Source organism: Nicotiana sylvestris, chromosome 1, assembly GCF_000393655.2.
Source record: "Nicotiana sylvestris chromosome 1, ASM39365v2, whole genome shotgun sequence".
NCBI classification, from domain to species: domain Eukaryota; kingdom Viridiplantae; phylum Streptophyta; class Magnoliopsida; order Solanales; family Solanaceae; genus Nicotiana; species Nicotiana sylvestris.
This window is the reverse complement of record NC_091057.1, coordinates 15,800,923-15,825,879: the sequence shown is the minus strand read 5'-3', so window position 1 is coordinate 15,825,879 and position 24,957 is coordinate 15,800,923. Positions and strand designations below refer to the sequence as shown.

At 36.8% G+C, this 24,957-nt stretch overlaps 1 protein-coding gene across 1 annotated transcript; it reads left to right on the top strand.

Moving 5' to 3' along the window:
- The first annotated feature begins 4,095 nt into the window (after nucleotides 1-4,095).
- LOC104222519 (uncharacterized) lies at nucleotides 4,096-5,437 on the top strand. Its single transcript, XM_009773748.2, has 3 exons — nucleotides 4,096-4,313; nucleotides 4,968-5,070; nucleotides 5,162-5,437. Exons 1-3 carry the CDS (start codon nucleotides 4,307-4,309, stop codon nucleotides 5,250-5,252), a joined length of 201 nt encoding a protein of 66 aa, XP_009772050.1. The 5' UTR covers nucleotides 4,096-4,306; the 3' UTR covers nucleotides 5,253-5,437.
- The last annotated feature ends 19,520 nt before the right edge of the window (nucleotides 5,438-24,957 follow it).

The following is a 24,957-nucleotide window of genomic DNA, read 5'->3' as shown; positions in this document are numbered from 1 at the left end:
TTCACTTACAAGAGTCATGATTTTCCCCTTCAAGACGAAGCATTTCTCTGTAGGGTGGCTAAGGACGCGATGAAACTTGCAGTATTTTGGATCGCCAACTTTACCAATTTCCTCTGGCCTTTTTTGATTCAGGGAGATCGATGACTTTCTTAGCGAGCAATTCATCAAGGATTGTAGGTACTTCTGAACCTGGAAATGGATAAACTTTTGCCTCTAATTCCTTCAAGGTAGGACGACGTTTCTCCTCTTTGGGATATTGACTTGGTGTCTTATCCTCCTTCAACTTTTGCTTGGTTGTGACTTTCACGGAAGTTGCTTTCACCGACATAGATTCTTTGGTTTGGTGATTTGATGCAACATTTTTCTTGAACTCCTTCTGATCAGCAAATGGAGATGCCTTTCCATGACTTGCGATGCTTAACCCCATGTCGTGAGCCCGTGTTGCAAATTCTTAAAAAGTTCGCGGTTTGATCCCTTGTAGGATATAAAAAAGGCCCCAGCCCATTCCTTGAATGTACATCTCCACATCAGATATTTCTGAAAGACGATCATTGCAGTCCAAACTTAACGCCCTCCAACGATTAATGTAATCCACCACGGGCTCGTCCTTCCTTTACTTAGTGCCTATCAACTCTATCATGCTTACAGTTCTCCGGGTACTGAAAAACAATTGAGGAATTCCTTCTCAAGTTGCTCCCAGCTATCAATAGACTCGGGCTCCAAGTCAATATACCAGTCAAATGCGTTCCCTTTCAGAGAACGAACAAATTGTTTTACCAAAAGGTCACCATGTGTTCCAGTATTACTACAAGTCTCGACAAAGTGGGCAATATGTTGCCTTGAGTTCCCTTTGCCATCAAATTGATGCAGCTTTGGTGGTTGATAATTGGTTGGCATGGTTAGACAGTCAATCCTCTTAGTATAAGGCTTAGAGTAGTACAACGAACTTTGCGATGGTCCGCCATATTGAGCTCTGATGGTGTTTGTTATCATGTCTTGCAATTGTTGGACAGATAACGTTGCAACTGAAGTGGATTGCTTTTCCCTTTGAATGTTGAACTTGGCAAGTGATTCCTCAATAGCTGTTTTTGGCAAGGTGAAGACGGGTGAACGGGGAGGGACATGACTTGACTCTCCAGGTGCATAGGCCACCAATTTGTTCATGAGTTGAGCGATTTGAAGGTCTTTGTCTTTAACAGATTTCTTCAAGACTTCAATAGTCTATTCCATCATGGCAAACTTCTCATCCACGTTAGTTGCGTCAGTCATTGAGGCGTTGACTTTTGTTGATATTGGAGAATCCTCCAAATCCTCAAATTCCCCAAGGTTGGAGGCTGTTTGAGAAAATTCGTCAAACAATAAGAATGGGGTGTTGCCCCTAAAGATTGTGGTTGCAGACATCGTATTAGATCTACTCTTCTTTGCCACCTCTAAGGAGGCGAAGTATTCGGTTCCATCCAAACCACTAGCCTTGAACTTGCTTCGAGTGATTGGGCCAACATGACTGAGCTCAGCAAACACAAAAACAGTAGCATCTTTGCATGAAACATCACACTTGCGGAAGGTCATTGTAGTAGTAGATCTAAAGTTTGTTGTTTTCAACTTGCAAGAAGGAGAGATGAAGAGCATAATTGGTCCCACTGGGCGTGCCAAAATTTATTCGCAACAAATTTTCGTAAGATGAAAAATAAATAGCAACAAAAAATAATATGAAGAAAAAGAGATTTTATTGATAAAATAATTCGGGTACAATTTTATTTGTTCCCTTAATTCTCCTCTATAAAATTCTATATGATTCGAGGGCTTGAGAAGCGTCTTTCTCGAATGTAGGATGATGTAGACCTCCTTGTGACGTATTTAATCGCCAAGAATGTCGAGCAGTACTTTGTTGTTTCGGTTTGATCTCCGGGAAGAACTCCATTGACCACTCCTTTGTAGAAAAACTTTGCACTTGATGATTGATCTCTCTATTTGCGGATGCCTTCACCAATTGCGGAATGCTCTCCTCCACTTTGAATGTCCTCAGAGAATTATGTAACCCCTCTATTTATAATGGTAGAAGATAGACAGTCCAGCTACATATGAACTCTCTTACTTGATTCTGATTGGTTCATGTGAGTCATCAACTCTTGATTGGCCACTATTTTATACTGGGATTGCCACATCATTTCACACGTGGCGTCATCTTGTTGGTTTTGAGTTTGACTAGATATGCCATGTCACTTGACACATGGCATGAGTCTGTGCCTTAAGATGAAATGGACCTTGGGCTTGAAAATAATTAAACGGGCTAATTTAATTTGTAAAGTCCAAATTAATTGTTTAACCCAATTGAATTTAATTCAAATTTTGTATGAATTAGACTCAATAAATTTTATATGTCTACAACAATAAGATCACTTTTGTTTTAAAGGCAAAAAAAAAATCACTCCCGAAAGTAGGGGTGTGTATATGAATCAGTTTATCAATAAATCGGATCGATTATTTGTTATCGGTTTATCGATTTATCGATTTCGATTTTGTCCTCTTCGGTTATCGGTTTATCGATAAACCGATAAGATATACTAAAAATATAATTTTTTTTACCCTTATTCTATTATACCCTTCCCTTTACCCTAAGTCCCTACCCCTATTATTTCCTCTACCACATTTAAGGAATGATTATATTTAAAGCTCAAGGGAACGAAGTTCAAATTAATGAAAAATAAAATTAGCTGTGATGATGTATTTTTTTATACCGTTGGAGTGTTGGTGGCATACATTTGATCCCTTACTTTAGTTTCGTTGCATGTGCTTGTTGGCACAATTTTTATATTATAAACGGTGTTCGTCTTACTTTAGCTTCTTTTTGTCCATATTAGTTAGACGTATTTATAGAGATATACTTTCCGTGGAATCCCGCAAATTTTCTTTGTAATTGATAACCGAATCGATAAGCCCCAAAAATCGATAAATCGAAATCGAAAAAATCGAAACCTTATTGAAACGATAACGATAAACATATGTACAAATCGATAATCGATAATGGTCAAAATCGAATCGATAAATCGAATGCACACCCCAACCCAAAAGGCTTCATAATTTTCTTTGTTCTTTAAATTAAATACTGTTACGATCGGCTAAAATTTTTTTAATCGAACACGTATTAAGAAAATATAAGCAAATAAAATATTAGTTCTGAATCAAACTAGACTTATAGCCTATTTGACGAAACTTTTTTTTTTGTTGCTAAAAATCTTTTTTTCCAAAAGCGATTACTCGAACCATAGAAATTGATAGGATATTTGTGTGAGACCCGTCTCTAGAGTCCAATGAGTGAGTGGTTATACATATTTACACTTGGTTAAATAAAATTTTAGTTTAACAAAAAAAAAAATTGACAGCTCGATCACACGTTAGGTAAAACTAGGGGTGATCATAAAAATCCGAAAAATCGAACCAAACCGAAAACCAAACCAAACCGACCAAAAAAACCATTACTTTTTGGTTTGGTTTTGAATTTTAAAAACCGATCAAATTTGGTTTGGTTTTGGTTTTAATCAGAAAAAAATCGAACCAAACCGATTATATGAGTAATTATTTCAAATTTATTATTACACCTATATATATGTATATTGTTATACAAAATTTCAAAAAATTTATGGTAAATATTAATAGTTTGCACTTTTAATATAGTTCTTTACCTTTACATTCTAATTTGATTGGTAGTTTTCTTTTGTTTAGTGTAAGAATCCATTTCGTGTTAAAAATAACATATTTTAATTGAGTCCTTAAATTATTCATCACTATTTGATTCAATTATTATCAATATATTTTGGTAAATAATAGATTTCTCAAAGGACAATTGATTTGATAGTGTTACATTGAAAATGTGGTCGCCGGAATATGTGTTTGGCAGTGTATGTCTTATATTTAAGAAAAAACCGACAAATAACTGAAAAAATCGAAAAATCGACATAAACCGAATCGAGAAAAACCGACTTAATTGATTTGGTTTGGTTCTAATATTTGAAAAATCAACTTACTTGATTTGATTTTTTTTAAGTAAAAACCGATACAAACTTAACTAAGGAAGGAAAGGAGCACGATGTTATCACTTTTGCCAATTCAACGTTGCATTAGGAAAAGTATTCTGATAAAAAAAGTCAAAACCAGCTAATTAAAATATTACCCCTTAATTTCTCCATTATTATAAATCGCCCCCTCCTACTCTATATTTCCTCTATTCGTCTGCCCTTTTCTCTTTCCTCGCCTTTCATTCAGTGCAGACTTTCTCCTCACAGCGTCCCAATTCAGCTACTTTACAATGACTCATATCCTTAAAAAGTCATGAATATTTTTAATTTATATATGATTATTTATTACATATTTGGGCATATTCTTGAATTGGGTTTCAATTTCTGATTGTTTTTATGGTAAATTTGTTAGTTTTTCCCCAAAGTTTGGTGCTTTTGGTGTTCTAGTTTTGTGGGTATTTGAAATTTGTTGAAATTTATGCTTGCTTTTGTGATTTATGGTGTTTGTTTTTGAAATTTTGTGTGTCCTATTGTTTTTTGCTTTTTATTTTTATTTTTTATTGTAAAAAGATTGTACCTTTTTGTGTTTATTTTTGTGGGCACTTCAAATTGAATGAGATTTTGTGAAATCTAATTAGATTTATGTTTGCCTTTTTTGTTTTTATGTTTTTGTTATGTGTTTTGTATATTAGCAAAATTTGATTGTTTATTGTCAATAACCTTTTTATGATCATGATTTTACCTCTTATTTTGTGTTTAATTTTGCGGGGTACTTCAAATTGGATGAGATCTATTTCTCCTTTTGTGTATTATGGTGTTTTCTTGGTAACTTTTCTGTGTGGAATTTTGTGGGTACATTAAATTTTAGTTAGATTTACTTTTTGCTTTTAGTTTTATGGTGTCCTTTTGTTTTTGGAATTTTACATTTCTGTTACCATGACTGAATCAAACGGGGAAATCAGAGGGAAAAAGATCGGGAAAGAGCTCAAGCTCGGACTGGTAAAGGCAAGAAGGGAAAAGATGATGGTTTGACTCCTGAGCAGCGCCGTGAAAGGTACATATATTTTTTCCAAGATTAGGTTTTTGTGTATTTAACTGTTTATTATTGGATTTTGAGTGTTATTTTATATGTTTGTTGAATATAGGGATGCAAAAGCTCTGCAAGAGAAGACTGCAAAGAAGGCGACAAAAGATGCAGGAGGTAGCAATGCTGGAACTAAAGACACCAAGAAGTAAAGAGCTGCTGTTTGCTCAATGTGGTTTGTTAGCTTTCTGGAGAATTATAGATTTAATTATTCCTTAATCCCGACGTTTCGTGTGTTCAATGTATCATCAGTTCTATGTTGTGTTGCAGTATGACATTGAGTTGAATCTTAGTATGTTGTACACTTGAAATATAAAAGGCTTTTGCTTTCCTGATATGATCTGGATGTTGCCGATTCGAACTTGCCTGGAATTGAGGTGTAGTAGTAGTTGTTGTTTGATATGGGTTGTCTGTTGCTGATTCTGGTTTGTTTTTGTGGGACTTCAATTTAGAACTTTATGTCACCAACTGGATTATGTGTCTTGGTTCAGTGTTGGTTAGGATAGGTGCCTATTTGGTGATAGCCTTATAGGACTTTCTTTAGCAAAAGATTTTCAGAGTTTTGTGATTTATTTCCTATTCCCGGTAGGCATTTAAGATTCTTTTATAATGTAATAAGTGTTAGGTTTTGCTTTTCCTTGTGAGTTTCTTGTTTGAAGGGGATCTTTGGAGCAACAGTAAGTTAAGTTATCTCTGTGTGACCTACATCACGAGATTGAGCCTTAGAATCAGCTTGATACTTGTGTCGGGGTAGGTTGCCAACATCACATCCCCTTACGATGTGATCCTTCATTGGATCCTCATTAACGTGGATGCTTCTTGCACAAGGCCGCTCCTTTTTTTTGTGAGTTCCTTGTTTGACATCTATTTTGAGAAGACAATTGGTTTCGACGAGCACAATTATGTTAGACACCATTCTTGGCTATTATGATGGTTAAATTTATTAAAGTCAAAGGATCGATTAATGACCTTAGAATTTACTAAGAATGAAATACTGATTCTACGGGTGTCATTCGCCTTACCTTTATGAGGTGGACTATATATGTCAACGACTAGAAAGGAGGATGGGGAAGCTTCATGTCCATTTATTATATGTTGAAGGGGGGGGGGGGGGCAAAAGGTTTGAACATCATATCCTCATCTATGTGGGACATATACGTAGCACTAGGAGGAACATATAGAGAAATATTGGCTCATGAGAAGCTGCTTCATTTTATATACAATCAGCTATGCGTCAATCCAAAACCAGGTGGAATCAGCTATTTGATTCTCTATATCCATTCACTTAACCAATTTCACTGCAAACCATTGAAAGAAGTTGGTTGCTTTGTTTTCTGTCTTTTCCTTTTTCCTTCTTTTTTTCTTGGGCCGAAGATGCGGTGGAGTAAATGGCAGTTGGGGTTCACGCTGTGCTACATAACATGAAACGAGCAGGGAGTATGTTGGTGTGAACTTTTTCTTCAAAGCCCAGCTGTTTAAGTTGTCGATCTTGTCATTTTAACTGTTCCAAATTATATGGTGTTAGCCTTCTGTTGAGGCCATATGCCTTTCTATTTATCCATTATCATAACTTTCTCCTGAGCCTATCTCCATCTTCGGTTCCATATTTCCTTCTTAAATTGTTTACAATTTTTTTGAAGCCATCTCCCTCTTAAAACCTATTTGTCCTTTCAAACCTTGGATCCTGTATGTGTAGATCCAGCATTCTGTATAATTAAAAGGTGTTGTTACTGCCATTGAAGTCAGTAATTCTACGGTCCCCTTTCTTTGTCATGGTACTCACTGCTTAACTCTTTTTTTTTTTTTTTAAAATATGGTGTACTCCACCCCTTGACCAATAACCACCCTAACCAGGAGGCAGACAGTAGCTTTTGCCACTTTGTTTACTTGGAGAATTGAATGCCGAGCCTCGTAGTTTGAGGTGTAGGGTCTTCCCACTGGGCTATGGCTATCCATTTGTTTTCTATTTCTGTAAAAAGCTTGTTTGCAGTTCAGTTTGTTGCGAAACTTCTAATTTATTATGCTTATTTCTGAAGTCCTTTAATACACCTTGTGCTTAGAATATATGCCAATGGCGAAACCAGGATATATGTGATATGAATGTCCTTGGTGGAGCATTTTGTGTCATTTGCAAGGTTGTTTATCATGTTATTCCTTAACTCTGGCTTAAAGGTAAAAGGAGAAGGTAAAATACACCCGTTTTCTCTAGTTGTATTCCTCCCAACCATTCCTTCCCCGGAAGGTGGAAGCTTTTTCTCCCAAGTACTATTTTCTTGGAAAACTTTAGGAATGCTTTTTGGTGACCCGAAATCATGTACTCTACGATGTAGATGAATATGTTCTAAGATACAAGATGCGGTAGCTTTTAGATTCTGTGTGGATGATTTTAATGTAACAACTTTCAGAGGCTGAGATCTTTCCGATCGATGCTGTGCCTTCCAGAACCCAGGTGTTGCAGAACTAAAATAGGTGGTTTGGGACAGTTCTACTGTATAGATTTAGACTATGCTTGATCGATGCATTATCACCTTCACGATATAGTGGATTTGAGAGGCTAGCTTCAGTTGAGTAATAGTGTCATTGCTTACTTGATTTCCCTTTAAAGTTTTCAGTCAGACCATATTCAGTGTTCACCCATAGAAGAGAGTAAATTACTGCTGCTTTTAACTTGCACAGGTCCTGTCTTCCTTCGGAATCTGTCATAAGAAACTAGAAAACTGGCTTTAGTGTGTGATCATGCAAATAATTTAGCTGGTTTTCACCCCTAGGGCTTCCCATAAGTGGTAAGATCGCAGCGAGTTGAAGCCTGTTGCGGAGGAAGCCTGGTATTTAAGTGGAGATGGGGTAGTGGAAGTATTTCAGATTTTTGCTGTTTCTATGCTGGAAACTCCATACTGGTTTAGCGACTTAGGATAAAATGATGCAGATTTTGTTGGTAAAGAGTACCGAGGTAGTTCAACATAGACGAAAAAAAAGTTTGGTGATTTTTTCTCACTTGCCTAAGTTTTGGTGGGCAAAGTTACCGGTACTTGTACTGGTAGGAGGTTGCAGGTATCTAGTGGAAAAGCTCGTTCAAAGTAATGAAAAGAGAGAAAGGAGGTTGTGTTTCTGACATGAAAATAGAGCACATTCTAGACAAAAGCAAATATTTTTAGAAGGGCAGAAGTTATCTGAATTCTAGTTTCTACTTGGTAATGTTTGGTTTGTGGATAAGATAGGGTGGAAGTAGTCTCTCTTCTTCTCTAAGGATTCTTTCTACCTTGCAATTTAAATCTGTAAAACCTCATATTTTGGTCATCTATGATCATTGAGGATTCATGTAAGTTTGGATGATCCCAATAATGTCCAAGTGACTAAGCTGTCACAGTTTGAGCAAATTTGATTCGGCACAACCTAATGATACATCCAATATTAATAATATGTGCCTAGTAACATACTGCTACGGATTCGAACCACATCAGGATTTTTAGTCCAACTGAGCTACCTGAACCACTTTGAAATAAGTCTCCTTTCATTATGTAATTTGGCCCGCCCCGGGATTCTAACGATGACTGAAGCCTCTATTTAGGGGCCGCGTGACTTTATATCTTTGAAGGACGAACTCTTCTTTATATACACAATTTGATGTTAAATCATCATAAGTACTCAAGATATTGTATTCAGAATTAAACAACGATCACTATTCACACATTTGAAAAACGCAACAACCATAGAGTTAGGCGCAAGGTTTATTTTTCTACCACTGCAGGACACAATCATATACTCAAAAGAAGAGTTTGATCCTGGTTCAGAAGGAACGCTAGCTATATGTTTAACACATGCAAATCGAACGTTGTTTTTGGGGAGCTGGGTAGAAGGAAAAGAGGCTCCTAGCTAAAGGTAGCATGTGGAGAACAAAGTGGCGTACTATGATGACCTTGTCATCACTTGTTTGGCGTACTATGATGACCTTGTCATCACTTGTTTTACAAGTAATTTTTGTGATCCGAGGCCTTAAAAACCTCTCCTTGTCTCATCTCAATTTGCGTGCGCAGTCTGGGCGCGTTTCTGGAAAGCTTTTATGTGAAAACCAAGTGAAATAAGAAAATTTGCTTTTAAAATTGAATAAAGTTGACTTTGATCAATATTCTTGGTAAACGGACCTGGACCCGGACCCGTGATCCGACGGTCTCATAGGTTCCGTAGTAAAATTTGGGACTTGGGCGCCTGCTCGGAATCGAATTCTGAGGTCCCAAGCCCGAGAAATGAATTTTTGAAGAAAATTATTTTCTGGAAAACATAAAAGTTTTTAGAAGTGAATTGATGCATTTTCTTGATGGTATCGGGCCCGTATCTTGGTTTCGGAGCCTGGTACAAGTTTGAAATAATAATTAAGATAAATCTGTAAAATTTGGTAAAGATCAGAGTTGGTTTGGTATAAAACGGACCTAAAGTTGAGAAATTGGAAAATTTGATGTTCTTGAATGATTTCATGAATTTGAGGTTTAATTCATAGTTGTTGGTGTTATTTTGATGAGTTGATAGCACGAGCAAGTCCGTATGGCGTTTTTAGGTTTGTGTGCATGTTTGGTTGGGAGCTTTGAGGGCTTGGATGAGTTTTGGATAGGCCACGCACAGTGAATTCTTTTTATAAAACCATTTTTCTAAAACCGATTAAGTCTCAAATTCTCATATGAAATATATAAATCAACGGAAATATGCGGAAATCAATACAAAATACACCATCACAACCCAACAATCTGGTGTCACTAGTCATAAGCCTCTAAATACCACCAAAAACACTGTCTAGATAGTACAATATGAGGCTGAAATACAAAACACTAAGATAGGAAGGAGGAAGGCAGGGTTGTGAACGTCGTGCAACTACCTTGCGTTCCCCGTTGAACTCTGAGAGTGCTGGAAGATCTCACTCTGATGCTCGGGCACCTAGATCTGCACACAAGATGCAGGGAGTAACGTGAGTACGCCAACTCAGTAAGTAACTAAAGTAAATAAGGTCTAAGTGCAGTGACGAGCAATTTAAAAATCATATAAGAGTTTTCAACAGAAACATCAAGTCAAAATCAGCAGTTCCATAGCCAGTTATCTCGTAAAAACCTTAGTTTCAATTAAAATACATTGAAATCATATATTCAACATTTTTCAACAGAGGCTCGGTATAGAAAGAAGAGTGAAAGCAACAAAATATCATAAACGGGCCCCCAGGCAAGGTATCACTCATAAGGATAGCTGTAAGCACGTGATTTTTGCCCTATATGAGAATTACTACCAAAAAAAATTCAAAAATAAAATGATTTTCCTTGGTGTGCAATTTTGTGATATTTTTGAATAATTATTTGGATTTGTCTGTGCATGTTTATTTGTTAAATTAATTAAAATACAAAAAAATGTTGCATTTTGCATGTATGATTTAATTCTACAATTGCTAGTAATTAAATTTGTTTTACAAAAAAATAAAAATTACAAAAATAGGCATCGTTTGCATTTTTAGCATTTAATGTCCAAATATACAATTTTATACTTAATTATTACTTAATTGTGCGTTAATTGTTATTGGGAGTTAATTTGCGTTTTTATAACTTAATTTAGTTCTTAATAATAATTTAAGTATTTTTGTAATTTAGTTTTAGAAAAATAAAAGAAGAAAAGAGAGCGAAAATATAAAGAAAATCGGATTGGGTCACTTCTTCAATTGTAAGCCACAGGCCCAAAAAATAGTCCAACCTTCCCCACGACCCGGTCCTTTTCAAACCGGGTCGACCCAATCCATAACCCAAATACCCAACACCCCCTATCTTGTAAAACAAAACAAAAGAAAAAAACCCAAACCCTAAAAAACCTAAACCATCCGCCACCCCCTCCCTATCTTCTTCTTCTCCAAGCTTCAAGCAAGCAACCATGGCAGCTACCCTTTCCCCCTCTGCCTCACCTTCGCACACACGCACAGCCCCTTATCGGACCACCCAAGTCGACCCCCCGTCCGCCATTAAAACCAAACGACCACCTTCAAGCTTCGACATCCATGGCTGCCCCCCCCCCCCTTGTTTCTTCGTCGTCTTCTCCACCACGTCCAGTCATGGACGACCTCAAACAGCCCCAAGCAGCCATGAATGAGCAGCCATGACGAACAACAATGACTCCCAGCAGCTACACCATCGTCATCGCGTCCAAACGACCATCGTCGCAGCTGTTTCTGCGTCATCCATGTCGCTGCTGCTGCGTCCTTTTCTCTTCGCCATTGCTGCTGTTTTTTGTCCTCCATTGCTGCTGTTTTTTTTTGTCCTCCATTGCTGCTGTTTTTTGTCCTCCATTGTTGTTGCGTTTCCACTGCTCCATCGACGACGAACAGCTCGTCGACCTTCACCAAACATGCTTGCCGCGGTAGCTACTTCTGTTTCATTCTCCAACTGCTCCCCGCCGTTCATGCTCCTTCATCTTCTTCGTTCTTCGTCGTTGTTTTGAACCGGTTAGTTGGTTTAAGTTTCAATTTTGTCCATATTTTTGTTTGATATTTTTCAGATCCAAAATCGTTAAATGATTCAATTCTTGTTTTGTTTGTTCATCGTTGAAATAGTTTTCTAGTTTGTTCATATGTTTTTTAATTTTCAGATTCAAATGGAACTTTGAGTAATTAGTTTTTCAGTTTATTTCATGTGCTTTTATTTTGTATTTTTGAAGAAGAATTGTTAGTTTAAGTTTAATACTGTTAGATTTAGTTTAAATCGCTTGAATCCGTTGTTTGTTTAATATAGATTTAATTCATGTTCATTTTTGTTTGAAGTTCGTTTTTTTAATTCAGTGATTTAATGTGAAGTTATTTTTAAATTTTTGGATCATGTATCTTTGTTATAATTTTGTTGGATTTAATTTAAAAAGATTAATTGGTTGTTTGAAGATTAATGATTTGAATATGTTTATTTATTTTGTTTAAGTTTAATTCGAAGTTTGAATAAAGCTTGTTTATTATTATTGTTGAATCTTTTCATTTATGTTCATACTTTGTTTGATTGATCTTGAATCCGAAATTAGTATAATTTGATCTTATTGTTTGTTGATTATCATTTATGATTATTTCTTGAGTTTGTCTCATAATCTTGTTTAAGTTTAGTATAAGAATTGTTGGTTGTAATGTTGTTAGATTTGATTTTAAGTTCAAATGATTATTGAATTTAGAAATCCGAATATACTTGTTTGTTGTTGTTGAATCTGAAAGTAGGTTTGTTTGTTGCTAAAAATATTGTTCAATCAAAATTTTAGTTGTTCTTTGTTGTTCAATTTGTGTTCATGTGATATTGTTGTTGTGTTGTTCATCCGTGTTCATATGATTTGTTGATGAACATTGTTAGAATTGATCATATTGGCTATATTTTGGTTGAGTTTGATTAATTGATTTGTTATAGCTGATGGGGGTAGTTTGGTAAATTGCAGTACATTCAGGGTACAATGGTAATTGCAATAAGGTCGGAGGGGTAGTTTGGTAATTGAACATTTTTGAATAATTCTTTATGTTAAGCATGGGGGACAAAATGTAATGGGGTGTTGGTGATATAGTTGTTTAATATAAATGGGGGACAAGACAAAATGTAGTGGATGAGAACATGATAATTTTTTATGGTAGGCATGGGGGACAAGATGTAATGGGTTAGTTTTATATAATAGTTTAATGTAGTGGGGGATGAGTGGGAAGATAATGGGTTTGGTAAGAGAAAATGGGTTGATTTTAATTGATTAAAGGATTCTGGGATGGGATATAAAGAAGAGGTCTTGAAAGAGATAGAGAGAGACAGAGAACAAGAGAGAGAATAAGAGAGAGAAAAAAAAGAGCTGAATATTTAAGAGAGAAAGAAAAATCCGAAAAATATTAAAGCCTTCAAATAAAAAAAAAAACTAAAAAGAAATCTTCTGCGTTCTTTCATTGTTTGAAATCAGCATTAATTGTCGTTGTTTCATCAAAGCTTGAAGCCTTTGTTTTTGGGATTACTGCTCCACTGGTTTGCAAACTCTGTTCCTGGGTTGTTACTGTTGCTGGACTGTTGTTGCTGTGCTGTATTGGTATTACTGCTGCTGATTCTCATCTTCATCTTCTTTTGTTTCCAATACCAGGTACACGACTGTAATACTAGCTATTGCAAGCTAATAATGTGGAAGCATGAATACATATGAAGAATGAAATTTTGAAGTTTTAATTTCGTTTTTCTTTGTTCCTTTTGTTGATTGTATTTAAGCTATTTCATGTATTACTGAATAATAATTGGAATGAGAAAAAAATAACATAAGTTAGTCTTTAATGAATCGGTTTGGCAAAATGGGTTAATTCACTAGTTATGGAAGTTTCAAGATTATCAACAGTAGGTTGATCATGAACAAGTAGCTAAATTTAGCTAAGACATGAATTTAAATTAAACTTCGTAAATTAGGCATTAAGGCATGACTTGAGTTCAAGCAAGATTAGAAGAACGTTTAAGTCTAATAAACTTTCTAATAAGCTTTAGTAATTATGGTTAAATCAAGTTTCAAATGATTGTGAATAATTAATCTCAATAATTTTTTTTATAACAATGCTGAGTTTTAATCTAGCTATATTTGATTCTTTTGAATATTAGTTGTCGAATTTTTATTTTATTTATAATTTCGAAATTTTGAGTAAAATTCCTTTTCATCAGTATTTTTATTAATCTAGCAATAGAATCCATGTTTTCTTAATATAATAATAATAAAAAAACATAATTAATTAGGATTTTCTTTATTCATTTTAGAGACTAATTTTAATAGAAAAATGTAGTCGCTTTAAGATTTGTCCATTTAAAATAAAATGAGATGAGCCTCGCTTAGTAAAATGTATAGATTGCGGGGCCCTCACAAATGTATGTATTAATTATTTAGAACATCGGAATTGGCCGTCTAGCAAAATTTCACGGCCTTTCCCAAATCGACAATACCCTAGTCGCTCTAGGCGCGTCTTTAACAAAATTATTTTCTTAAATATGGGTGTGCATTTATGTAACCCAAATCCAAATCTCAACGGAGTCGAAATGTGTCGACAACCACGGGTGCATTGATTGCGACGTGGTTTGAAATACGTTTTCACAATGTTGCAATTCTTCGTAAAATAATAACAATAAATAAAAAATAATAAAAGCAGCTAAAGGATAAAATTTGCACATAAGTTTATAATACGTATTATATCAGATAGTCAAGCCGAATATAATAGTTGAGCGACCGTGCTAGAACCACGGAACTCGGGAATGCCTAACACCTTCTCCCGGGTTAACAGAATTCCTTATCCGGATTTCTGGTTTGCGGACTGTAATACAGAGTCATTCTTTTCCTCGATTCAGGATTAAACTGGTGACTTGGGACACCCTAAATCTCCCAAGTGGCGACTCTGAAATAAATAAACAAATCCCGTTTCGATTGTCCTTTAATTGGATAAACTCCTGTGCCCCCGCGGGGGCAGAAAAAGGAGGTGTGACAGCTCTGGCGACTCTGCTGGGGAATTTGAGCTAGAACCACTGGTTCAGGGTTCAAGAATTCGAGCTTAAAATAACTGTTATAATTGGCTTTATTTATTATCTGATGTTTACATGATATATGCCTAATGTGCTAAATGATGCTTTTACTGCTTTAATATTATCAGAATTGTGAATATAAAACTGCTACGAAACCCTTCCTCTTTCTGAGTTTTCTGAATTTATGGTGCACACGTGCGCGTGACACACCTTTCTGTTAGAAGTCATACCAAATAAGACGAAGTTGAGACAAGTAACTAGGCCGGGTAGACTTTCGTTCTCCCGGTACGTTGCCCCCACTTCGGCTCAAGCTATCCACTTGGGTAAGCCAGGGCTAGAACAATATGCCTCAGGTTTTTCACTTAGAATAACTCAGCTTCATGCCGGATCCCTAGTAGGAACGATTATTTGCATCACGTGCATTTGACTTTGGAGGCTCAACACAGGGGTTGGGTCTGTCTAGGACAGGTATACCAAAAAATGAAAATGACCATCCTGATGCATCTTACTTGCTGCTACTTGCGCATTTATTTGATTCGGACTGGTGTGTTGACTGACTTTTGAATATCAGGAATAATATTTTGAAATTGAAAAGAAATAGCGGTTAGGGAATTGATTGTTTATTTTTTTTTTAAAAAAAAACCAATGCCCAAATATTGTCAAAACTCTGCCGAAATTTCGAGAAAATAAAAAAAAATGTTTTATTAGTTTGTTTTACTAAAAAGCAAAGGAAAAATAGAAGAAGAAAAAAAAGTTGTTGTTCTGTCTTATTTTTTAAAAAATAAAAATAAAAAAAAAATATAAAAAGGAAAATAGTTTGTCTTCCCTTGAAAATGACAATTAAAAAGAGTCTTACTTTTAAAATAGTTTTTATTATTTGTTTCTGAAAATGCCAAAATGAAAATGAAAAGAGTCGTGCTTTGAAAGTGGTTTTGTTATTTGTTGCTGAAAAAGAAAAAAAAAATCCCGTTTTAAAATAGTTCGGTTAATTGGCCCGAACTACGCGGGTTTGATTCTCACCGGATGTGAGATACGTGGGCAACCCTCATCGGGTCCAACCCCCCTTTTGCTAAAATAGCCAAAAAAAAATATGTCAAATTTTAATTTTGTCATAAAGAAGTCGGGTGACGCTGTTTTATCAAGACATAGCCGAATGTTCCCGAAAGGGACGACGGAAGGCTGACTTTGCATAAACAGCCTCCTTTGGGTCATTTTTAAGATTTGGTCCAGTTGACCCACACACCCTTAAAAATCTTCGTCCCCGAGGCGCTGAAGGGCCGTGTTTGCAACACCAGGTTTTATTGTAATTTGAAAAAGAAAAAAAAATAAAGAGTCAGCGGTCAGGTGAATACCGTTTGGGCTTTTGGTCAAAATAAGCCGATCCAGCTTCGGCAGTGTCTTAAACCGTTCTTGCCAAAATAGCCTTAGAGTATCTTTCAGTTGTCGAAAGGTTATTTTCGTAAAAGAATGGACAAGTTTGTAAAGTGTCATAAAATAATCCTCCCGGCCTCAAAATTCATATGAAATTGGGAAGGGGCCACATTTGAAAAATAACCGTTCGGTTGCATTTGTCAAACGGAGAAAGGATGCTGGCCATTTGTTTTTGGAGTTTGTAAATCTTTTAATTAGAATATGTGGGTTGTTTGATTTTTGAGTTTGTAGGTCATCTTCAAACCTTTGAAACCCAGTTTGTTTTAATATGAAAATTGAAAAAATGTTTAGTACTGTTTATCTTTTATTGGTCCGAACTACGCAAGGTCTGATTCATGCGGGGTCATGATACGTAGGCAATCTCCATAAGATTCGACCACCAATAATAAAAAAAATAAAAATAAATAAAGGAAAGTGTGGGAGATTTTCAGAGGGGCACAATTGTCTAACTGCTTAGGTGTATTGTATATCTGATATATGATTGTCTGTCAAATGCCCTAACACTAACATGATGACTTCACTTTGCTGTTGTTCATATATAGAAAAGTGGTTGGTTGTGGTAACTCCTCCCTGCAATGCAAAGTCAAAGGACAATGACTCAGAACCACAGAACCGAGTGGGTCGGTACTGATAACCGACAACAATTGGTCGAACGGAACAACGGGTTGGTAGAAGAAGTAAAAATGTTGAGACAGCATGTGGCAGACATGTATCAGGCATGGATAACTGGGAAAATGCCGCCCCCTCCACCGCCAAGCCTCTTGAACTCTGTCATTACACAAGCACCCAACACCATAACGGAAGATCCCCCATACTCTCCATCCCAACCCACTTATGGCAGCTTTCCCGGATACCCGAGTAGCTCCATCACTCGTCAAAATACCCAGCTCCACAGAAGGCCTATCCACCCTCACAAGCCTACCGGAAGCCCCCTGGATCAGGTTTCCGGCCCAATCAAGCATTTAGGAACGAGAGGTTGCTGAAACGAGGAAAGGCTCTCACCCCTATCGGAGTATCTTATGCAAGTCTGTTTGAAAGGCTAAAGCATGCTGGCTTGATTGAGCCGCTCCCCGCATATACTCCAGATCCACATGCAAGAAACTTTGATCCGGCAGCGCGATGCGCGTACCACTCCAATGTCATAGGGCACAACATTGAGAGCTGTCGTAATTTGAAAAGGGAAGTAGAGAAAATGATCCAGGAAGGGCGGATTGTGATCAATAACAGTGACATGGAGCACTCGAACCCTATCGAGAACTTGTTGACGGAGGTTGATGATGTTGAAGCTGGTAATAGTCTTGGCAGTATTGATGCAAAGCTCAGTGGCTAAGATGCCGGTTTTGATAAAGTGGGAGGACACTCCGTTCCTCGATTAGCAAGAGAGAAGCTTTTGATGGTTTATTTTGTAGTCGTTTCTGTTTCTCCGGATTATTAAAGTTGTAATTCGGATTTTGTCTTGTGTCAAACCTTCTTATCTTTCCATTTTGTCATAACGGTTTGTTTATGTTTTGTCCAGGCTATTTTAGGATTTTATTCTGGTTTGTTTCGTTTGTTTTGTTATTCCAACCATTTCACCGGTAATCTAATGCAAAATCCGGTCTTTTATTATTTTCAGTCATCTTTTTGTTTGGTCTTTTTATCATTTTTTGTTCAGCGCCGATTCTGGTGACATGACATGCGCACACAGTTTGGGCCTGATCTTTAAGATAATCATAAAACCATTGGGAGGTGATCGGAACATTTAAAAGGAATAAAGACGGTTTAAGATTATTCGGAGCTCGAGTCATATGGAACTGGGGAAAATAAAACATAAAGAAAACCGTTAAAAACAAGATTCGCCATTCAGGATAATGAGAGTGAGAGTATTGCCCAACGGTGCTTTAAAAATGACGAAAAATGCACATGGTTATCATGTCCGGCACAATCAAAAGATATGGCGAATATTTAATGGTGTTGTTTGTGCTTGGCGTGTTTTGAAGATTGGAATGACGAAGACATTTTATTCTGCTATCTAAACACTTTCTCCTTCATTACCCCTTTTGAGCCTTGTTTATTTTTCTTTCATACCCCTCTTTCGGAATCAGTAGCAAAGAGTAGAAACACAAACATAAAAAAGATAAGAAAAGAAAAAAAAACAACACAAAAAGAAAAGAAAAAGAAAAAGAAATCAACAAAACGAAAAAAAAGAAAAAAAGAAAAATGATAACAAAAAAAAAAAAAAGAAAGTCAGAAGGAAAAAAGGAATGGGAACTACGTTTGACCTGATTCCTCAAAGAAGGATACGTAGGCGTGTCACGGCTCGGTCATAGTGTAACATAATGTTCATAGTGTAACATAGTATAACAAAAACAAAAATCCCCAAACTAAAAACTGGGGCAAGAGTTGCGCTTGTTTTAAACAAATATGGTTCCGAAGGTTGTAATTTTGAACCCCAAATTTTTTGAGCCTTTAATACCCTTTCTTTCTAGCCTATCCAAAACCCACATTACGGTCCAAAGAAAGACCTTCTGATCAGTCTTCAAAAGATGTCAAGTCAGACAAATGAGAGTCTTACCGGTGAACATAACACTCTGTTCCACAGCAAAAATGACTCTAATCCCCAGCAGAAAGAGTCATACCGGCAACACTCCAAATCCCCAGTTGGAAAGTGATACAAATGAGAGAGTCTTATCGGTGAAAGTCTTTACGGACACCATAAGGCGATGAAAGCTGAGAGAAAAAAAAACAAAATGAGAGAGGCTTGATAGTCAAAACTCTTCGGGCACTACAAGTCGAATAAGATTAAGAATCAGATGGGGAATCTCCAAGTGAAGATTGAAAGACGATTGATGGCAGAGGATAGGCCACATGTGCATGTCATGATTATTAGAGTCGGTATCGGCGTTTGATATGCTTTTATTTATAGTTTCTTTTGTTAAAGAGTCATCTTTTTCCTTTGTCTTTTATTCGGTTCCCCTTTTGTTTATCTTTCTCCTTTCATGGAAAATTCCCTAGTAGAGTCTGTTTGGTCAGAACCAGTGGGAAATGACTTCAAAATAGGCCATCAGCTTTCCAATTATGCAAGATGAGATCTGACTAGTACATCCAAGTGGTATAATCAGTAAGGAACAAGCGCGAAGCCAATGTCAAAAAAAAGATATCCCCAGCAAGAGGGAATTGACAAAAGGATTGACGAGTGTCAAGAGGGATACCCTTGCCAAAATCAAAGGTTATTAAACCTCAAGGCCGAGGCCCGTGGACAAAGCAAGGAGAGCAGTGAGCATGATTTGGGGAAATTCATACTAGACTAAAAGGTCAGGGAAATGCCAGTTTCCGAGCTGTGCCACAAAAGAAGAGGGATATCCCCAGCAGAAAGGGATCATTTCCAGCAAATAATATCATCCCCAACAAGTTGTGGAACGCAGAGCAAGGAAGCAAAAGGGAAAGCCATCCCCACTAGGAGTATCACAACCAACCACCGCGTTTTAAACTAACAAATTTTGTTTAATTTGAAACAGGTAAAGGAAATGGCATTGATGACAGAAATGCATGCCATAAGGGAGACTGTCAAACTGGGGCAGAAAAGTTTCCTTTCATTTAGAAAATTTTCTGGAAGTCAAGTACCCATTCGAGGAAGAATAAAGATAACACCTTCCTCAAGGGAAGTGGTTTTTGAACCAGTGTTATCCCCAGCAGTGTTGAAAGAAAGAAAATAATGAGTTTTAATAAAATGAGTTGTATCCCCCAGCGGACAGAACCAAAGAGATGAAACTGGTGTTTAGAAAAAGCAAAAGCCATTATCATCCCCAGCAGCTTCCAAAAGAATGAAGCATCGATTTGAAGGGATAATATTCCCCAGCAGCGTTATCCTCAACAACGTTATCCCAAGAAGATAACACTTTTATCCCCAACAGTGTTGAGAGAAAATAAAAAAAAATAAAAAAAAAAATTTGAAGGAGGGGAAGAAAAGAGACTCCCCTAGTGGTATTATCCTCAGCAATCAGGCGTCCACCTGGAGAACAAGGAAGAACAGTTGAAGTATCAACAGTTAGGATCCCCCCTAAAGAACAGAATGGCGATTTATTGGTTGAAGTCAAGAGCCCCCCTGAAGAACAGAATGGCGATTTATTGGTTGAAGTCAGGAGCCCGCCTGAAGAAAGGAAAGGCGTTTTATTTTTTTTAAAAAAAGGTTGTTAAAATCTCGCCAGCCAAAGAAAGGAATGGCATTTTTGAAAAGTCGTTGAAGTCAGGAGCCCCCCTGAAGAACAGAATGGCGATTTATTTTTGACATTATTGGTTGAAGTCAGGAGCCCCCCTGAAGAATAGAATGGCGATTTATTGGTTGAAGTCAGGAGCCCCCCTGAAGAACAGAATGACGATTTATTGGTTGAAGTCAGGAGCCCGCCTGAAGAAAGGAAAGGCGTTTTATTTTTAAAAGTTGTTAAAATCTCGCCAGCCAAAGAAAGGAATGGCATTTTTGAAAAGTTGTTGAAGTCAGGAGCCCCCTGAAGAACAGAATGGCGATTTATTGGTTGAAGTCAAGAGCCCCCGTTGAAGAACAGAATGACGATTTATTGGTTGAAGTCAGGAGCTCCCCTGAAGAACAGAATGGCGATTTATTGGTTGAAGTCAGGAGCCCCCTGGAGAACAGAATGGCGATTTATTGGTTGAAGTCAGGAGCCCCCTTGAAGAACAAAATGACGATTTATTGGTTGAAGTCAGGAGCCCCCCTGAAGAACAGAATGACGATTTATTGGTTGAAGTCAGGAGCCCTCCTGAAGAAAGGAAAGGTGTTTTATTTTTAAAAGTTGTTAAAATCTCGCCAACCAAAGAAAGGAATGGCATTTTTGAAAAGTTGTTGAAGTCAGGAGCCCCCTGAAGAACAGAATGGCGATTTATTGGTTGAAGTCAGGAGCCCCCCTGAAGAACAGAATGACGATTTATTGGTTGAAGTCAGGAGCCCCCTGAAGAACAGAATGGCGATTTATTGGTTGAAGTCAGGAGCCCCCCTGGAGAACAGAATGACGATTTATTGGTTGAAGTCAGGAGCCCCCCCTGAAGAACAGAATGACGATTTATTGGTTGAAGTCAGGAGCCCGCCTGAAGAGAGGAAAGACATTTTATTTTTAAAAGTTGTTGAAATCTCGCCAACCTAAAGAAAGGAATGGCATTTTATTTTTAAAGTTGTTGTTGAAGTCAGGAGCGCGCTTGAAGAGAGGAATGATGTTTATTTTAAAAGTTGTTTGTTTGAAATCAGGAGCCCGCCTGAAGAGAGGAATGACGTTTATTTTAAAAGTTGTTTGTCTGAAGTCAGGAGCCCGCCTGAAGAGAGGAATGACATTTATTTTTAAAAGTTGTTTTTGAAATCAGGAGCCCGCCTGAAGAGAGGAATGACGTTTTATTTTTCAAAGTTGTTTGTTGAAGTCAGGCGCCCACCTGTATAATGAGAGGAATACTTTTTAGTCATGTACTTCAGATTTTGAAATCAATTACCTCGCCGGAAGGCAGAAGGTTACAACAGGAATCCCCAGCAGGAAACAATAAAAATCCCCAGCACCGGGAAGCAGAAGGTTGCAACAAGAGGTCCCAGCACAAACTCAAGTGCATGTGTCAAAAGGAAGAAAAGACGCATTTTGAAAGAAAGGGCATGTAAACATTAAATTATGCCCAGCATATCAAATCTGATGAAGAAAGCCGTATCCCCAGAAGAACCGCCGAAAAGCTTAATGAAGAAAGCCATGTCCCCATCGGACCGAACAAAATGATGAGAACTAGTATTCAGAAAAGCAAAGGGCCAGAAGCCTCGGAAGAAAAGCATCGGAAGAAAAGCACCGGAAGAAACGCAAGCAGACAAGAAAGCAGGGCAACAAGAACAAATTGCAGTCTAGCCTAGCTTCTTGTTTTCTTTTAAGCACGGTGTAACAAGGAGATCGGTAAGCAGTGGTAATAGCATGCAACAACAGTAACATTGCAGTCCTACGGTAGTCCCAGCTACAAAAACTTCCCGAACTACATTGACCTGATTCCTGTTTAGCCCAGGATATGTAGGAAACCTTTGAAGCAAAGGTTCGGTTAATTTTTTTTCAAAAAATGCTTCACACGGAGTACTCGGATGGGCAAAAATCGCTCGCTTTATCTTTGCACGAAAACCCTTCGTATCTTCGGGCAAAGAGGGGCAGCTGTAAGCACGTGATTTTTGCCCTATATGAGAATTACTCCCAAAAAAGTTTCAAAAATAAAATGATTTTCCTTGGTGTGCAATTTTGTGATATTTTTGAATAATTATTTGTATTTGTCTGTGCATGTTTATTTGTTAAATTAATAAAAATACAAAAAATGTCGCATTTTGCATGTAGGATTTAATTCTACAATTGTTAGTAATTAAGTTTGTTTTACAAAAAAATAAAAATTACAAAAATAGGCATCATTTGCATTTTTAGCATTTAATGTCCAAATATACAATTTTATGCTTAATTATTACTTAATTGTGCGTTAATTGTTATTGGGAGTTAATTTGCGTTTTTATAACTTAATTTAGTTCTTAATAATAATTTAAGTATTTTTGTAATTTAGTTTTAGAAAAATAAAAGAAGAAAAGAGAGCGAAAATATAAAGAGAATCGGATTGGGCCACTTCTTCAATTGTAAGCCACAGGCCCAAAAAATAGTCCAACCTTCCCCACGACCCGGTCCATTTCAAACCGGGTCGACCCAATCCATAACCCAAATACCCAACACCCCCTATCTTGTAAAACAAAACAAAAGAAAAAAACCCAAACCCTAAAAAACCTAAACCATCCGCCACCCCCTCCCTATCTTCTTCTTCTCCAAGCTTCAAGCAAGCAACCATGGCAGCTACCCTTTCCCCCTATGCCTCACCTTAGCACACACGCACAGCCCCTCGTCGTACCACCCAAGTCGACCCCCCGTCCGCCATTAAAACCAAACGACCACCTTCAAGTTTCGACATCCATGGCTGCCCCCCTTGTTTCTTCGTCGTCTTCTCCACTACGTCCAGTCATGGACGACCTCAAACAGCCCCAAGCAACCATGAACGAGAAACCATGACGAGCAGAAATGACTCCCAGCAACTACACCATCGTCATCGCGTCCAAACGACCATCGTCGCAGCTGTTTCTGCGTCATCCATGTCGCTGCTGATGCGTCCTTTTCTCTTCGCCATTGCTGCTGTTTTTTGTCCTCCATTGTTGCTGTTTTTTTTTATCCCCCATTGCTGCTGTTTTTTGTCCTCCACTGTTGCTGCGTTTCCACTGCTCCATCGACGACGAACAACTCATCGACCTTCACCAAACATGCTTGCCGTGGTAGCTGCTTCTGTTTCATTCTCCAACTGCTCCCCGCCGTTCATGCTCCTTCATCTTCTTCGTTCTTCGTCGTTGTTTTGAACCGGTTAGTTGGTTTAAGTTTCAATTTTGTCCATATTTTTGTTTGATATTTTTCGGATCCAAAATCGTTAAATGATTTAATTCTTGTTTTGTTTGTTCATCGTTGAAATAGTTTTCTAGTTTGTTCATATGTTTTTTCGATTTAATTTTCAGATTCAAATGGAACTTTGATTAATTAGTTTTTCATTTTATTTCATGTGCTTTTATTTTGTATTTTTGAAGAAGAATTGTTAGTTTAAGTTTAATACTGTTAGATTTAGTTTAAATCGCTTGAATCCGTTGTTTGTTTAATATAGATTTGATTCATGTTCATTTTTGTTTGAAGTTCGTTTTTTTAATTCAGTGATTTAATGTGAAGTTATTTTTAAATTTTTGGATCATGTATCTTTGTTATAATTTTGTTGGATTTAATTTAAAAAGTTTAATTGGTTGTTTGAAGATTAATGATTTGAATATGTTTATTTGTTTTGTTTAAGTTTAATTCGAAGTTTGAATAAAGCTTGTTTATTATTATTGTTGAATCTTTTCATTTATGTTCATACTTTGTTTGATTGATCTTGAATCCGAAATTAGTATAGTTTGATCTTATTGTTTGTTGATTATCATTTATGATTATTTCTTGAGTTTGTCTCATAATCTTGTGTAAGTTTAGTATAGGAATTGTTGGTCTTAATGTTGTTAGATTTGATTTTAAGTTCAAATGATTATTGAATTTAGAAATCCGAATATACTTGTTTGTTGTTGTTGAATTTGAAAGTAGGTTTGTTTGTTGCTAAAAATATTGTTCAATCAAAATTTTAGTTGTTCTTTGTTGTTCAATTTGTGTTCATGTGATATTGTTGTTGTGTTGTTCATCCGTGTTCATATGATTTGTTGATGAACATTGTTAGAAATTGATCATATTGGCTATATTTTGGTTGAGTTTGATTAATTAATTTGTTATAGCTGATGGGGGTAGTTTGGTAAATTGCAGTACATTCGGGGGTAAAATGGTAATTGCAATAAGGTCGGAGGGGTAGTTTGGTAATTGAACATTTTTGAATAATTCTTTATGTTAAGCATGGGGGACAAAATTTAATGGGGTGTTGGTGATATAGTTGTTTAATATAAATGGGGGACAAGACAAAATGTAGTGGAGGGGAACATGGTAATTGTTTATGGTAGGCATGAGGGACAAGATGTAATGGGTTGGTTTTATATATTAGTTTAATGTAGTGGGGGATGAGTGGGAAGATAATGGGTTTGGTAGGAGAAAATGAGTTGATTTTAATTGATTAAAGGATTCTGGGATGGGATATAAAGAAGAGGTCTTGAAAGAGATAGAGAGAGACAGAGAACAAGAGAGAGAATAAGAGAGAGAAAAAAAAGAGCTGAATATTTAAGAGAGAAAGAAAAATCCGAAAAATATTAAAGCCTTCAAATAAAAAAAAGCTAAAAAGAAATCTTTTGCTTTCTTTCATTGTTTGAAATCAGCATTAATTGTCGTTGTTTCATCAAAGCTTGAAGCCTTTGTTTTTGGGGTTACTACTCCAC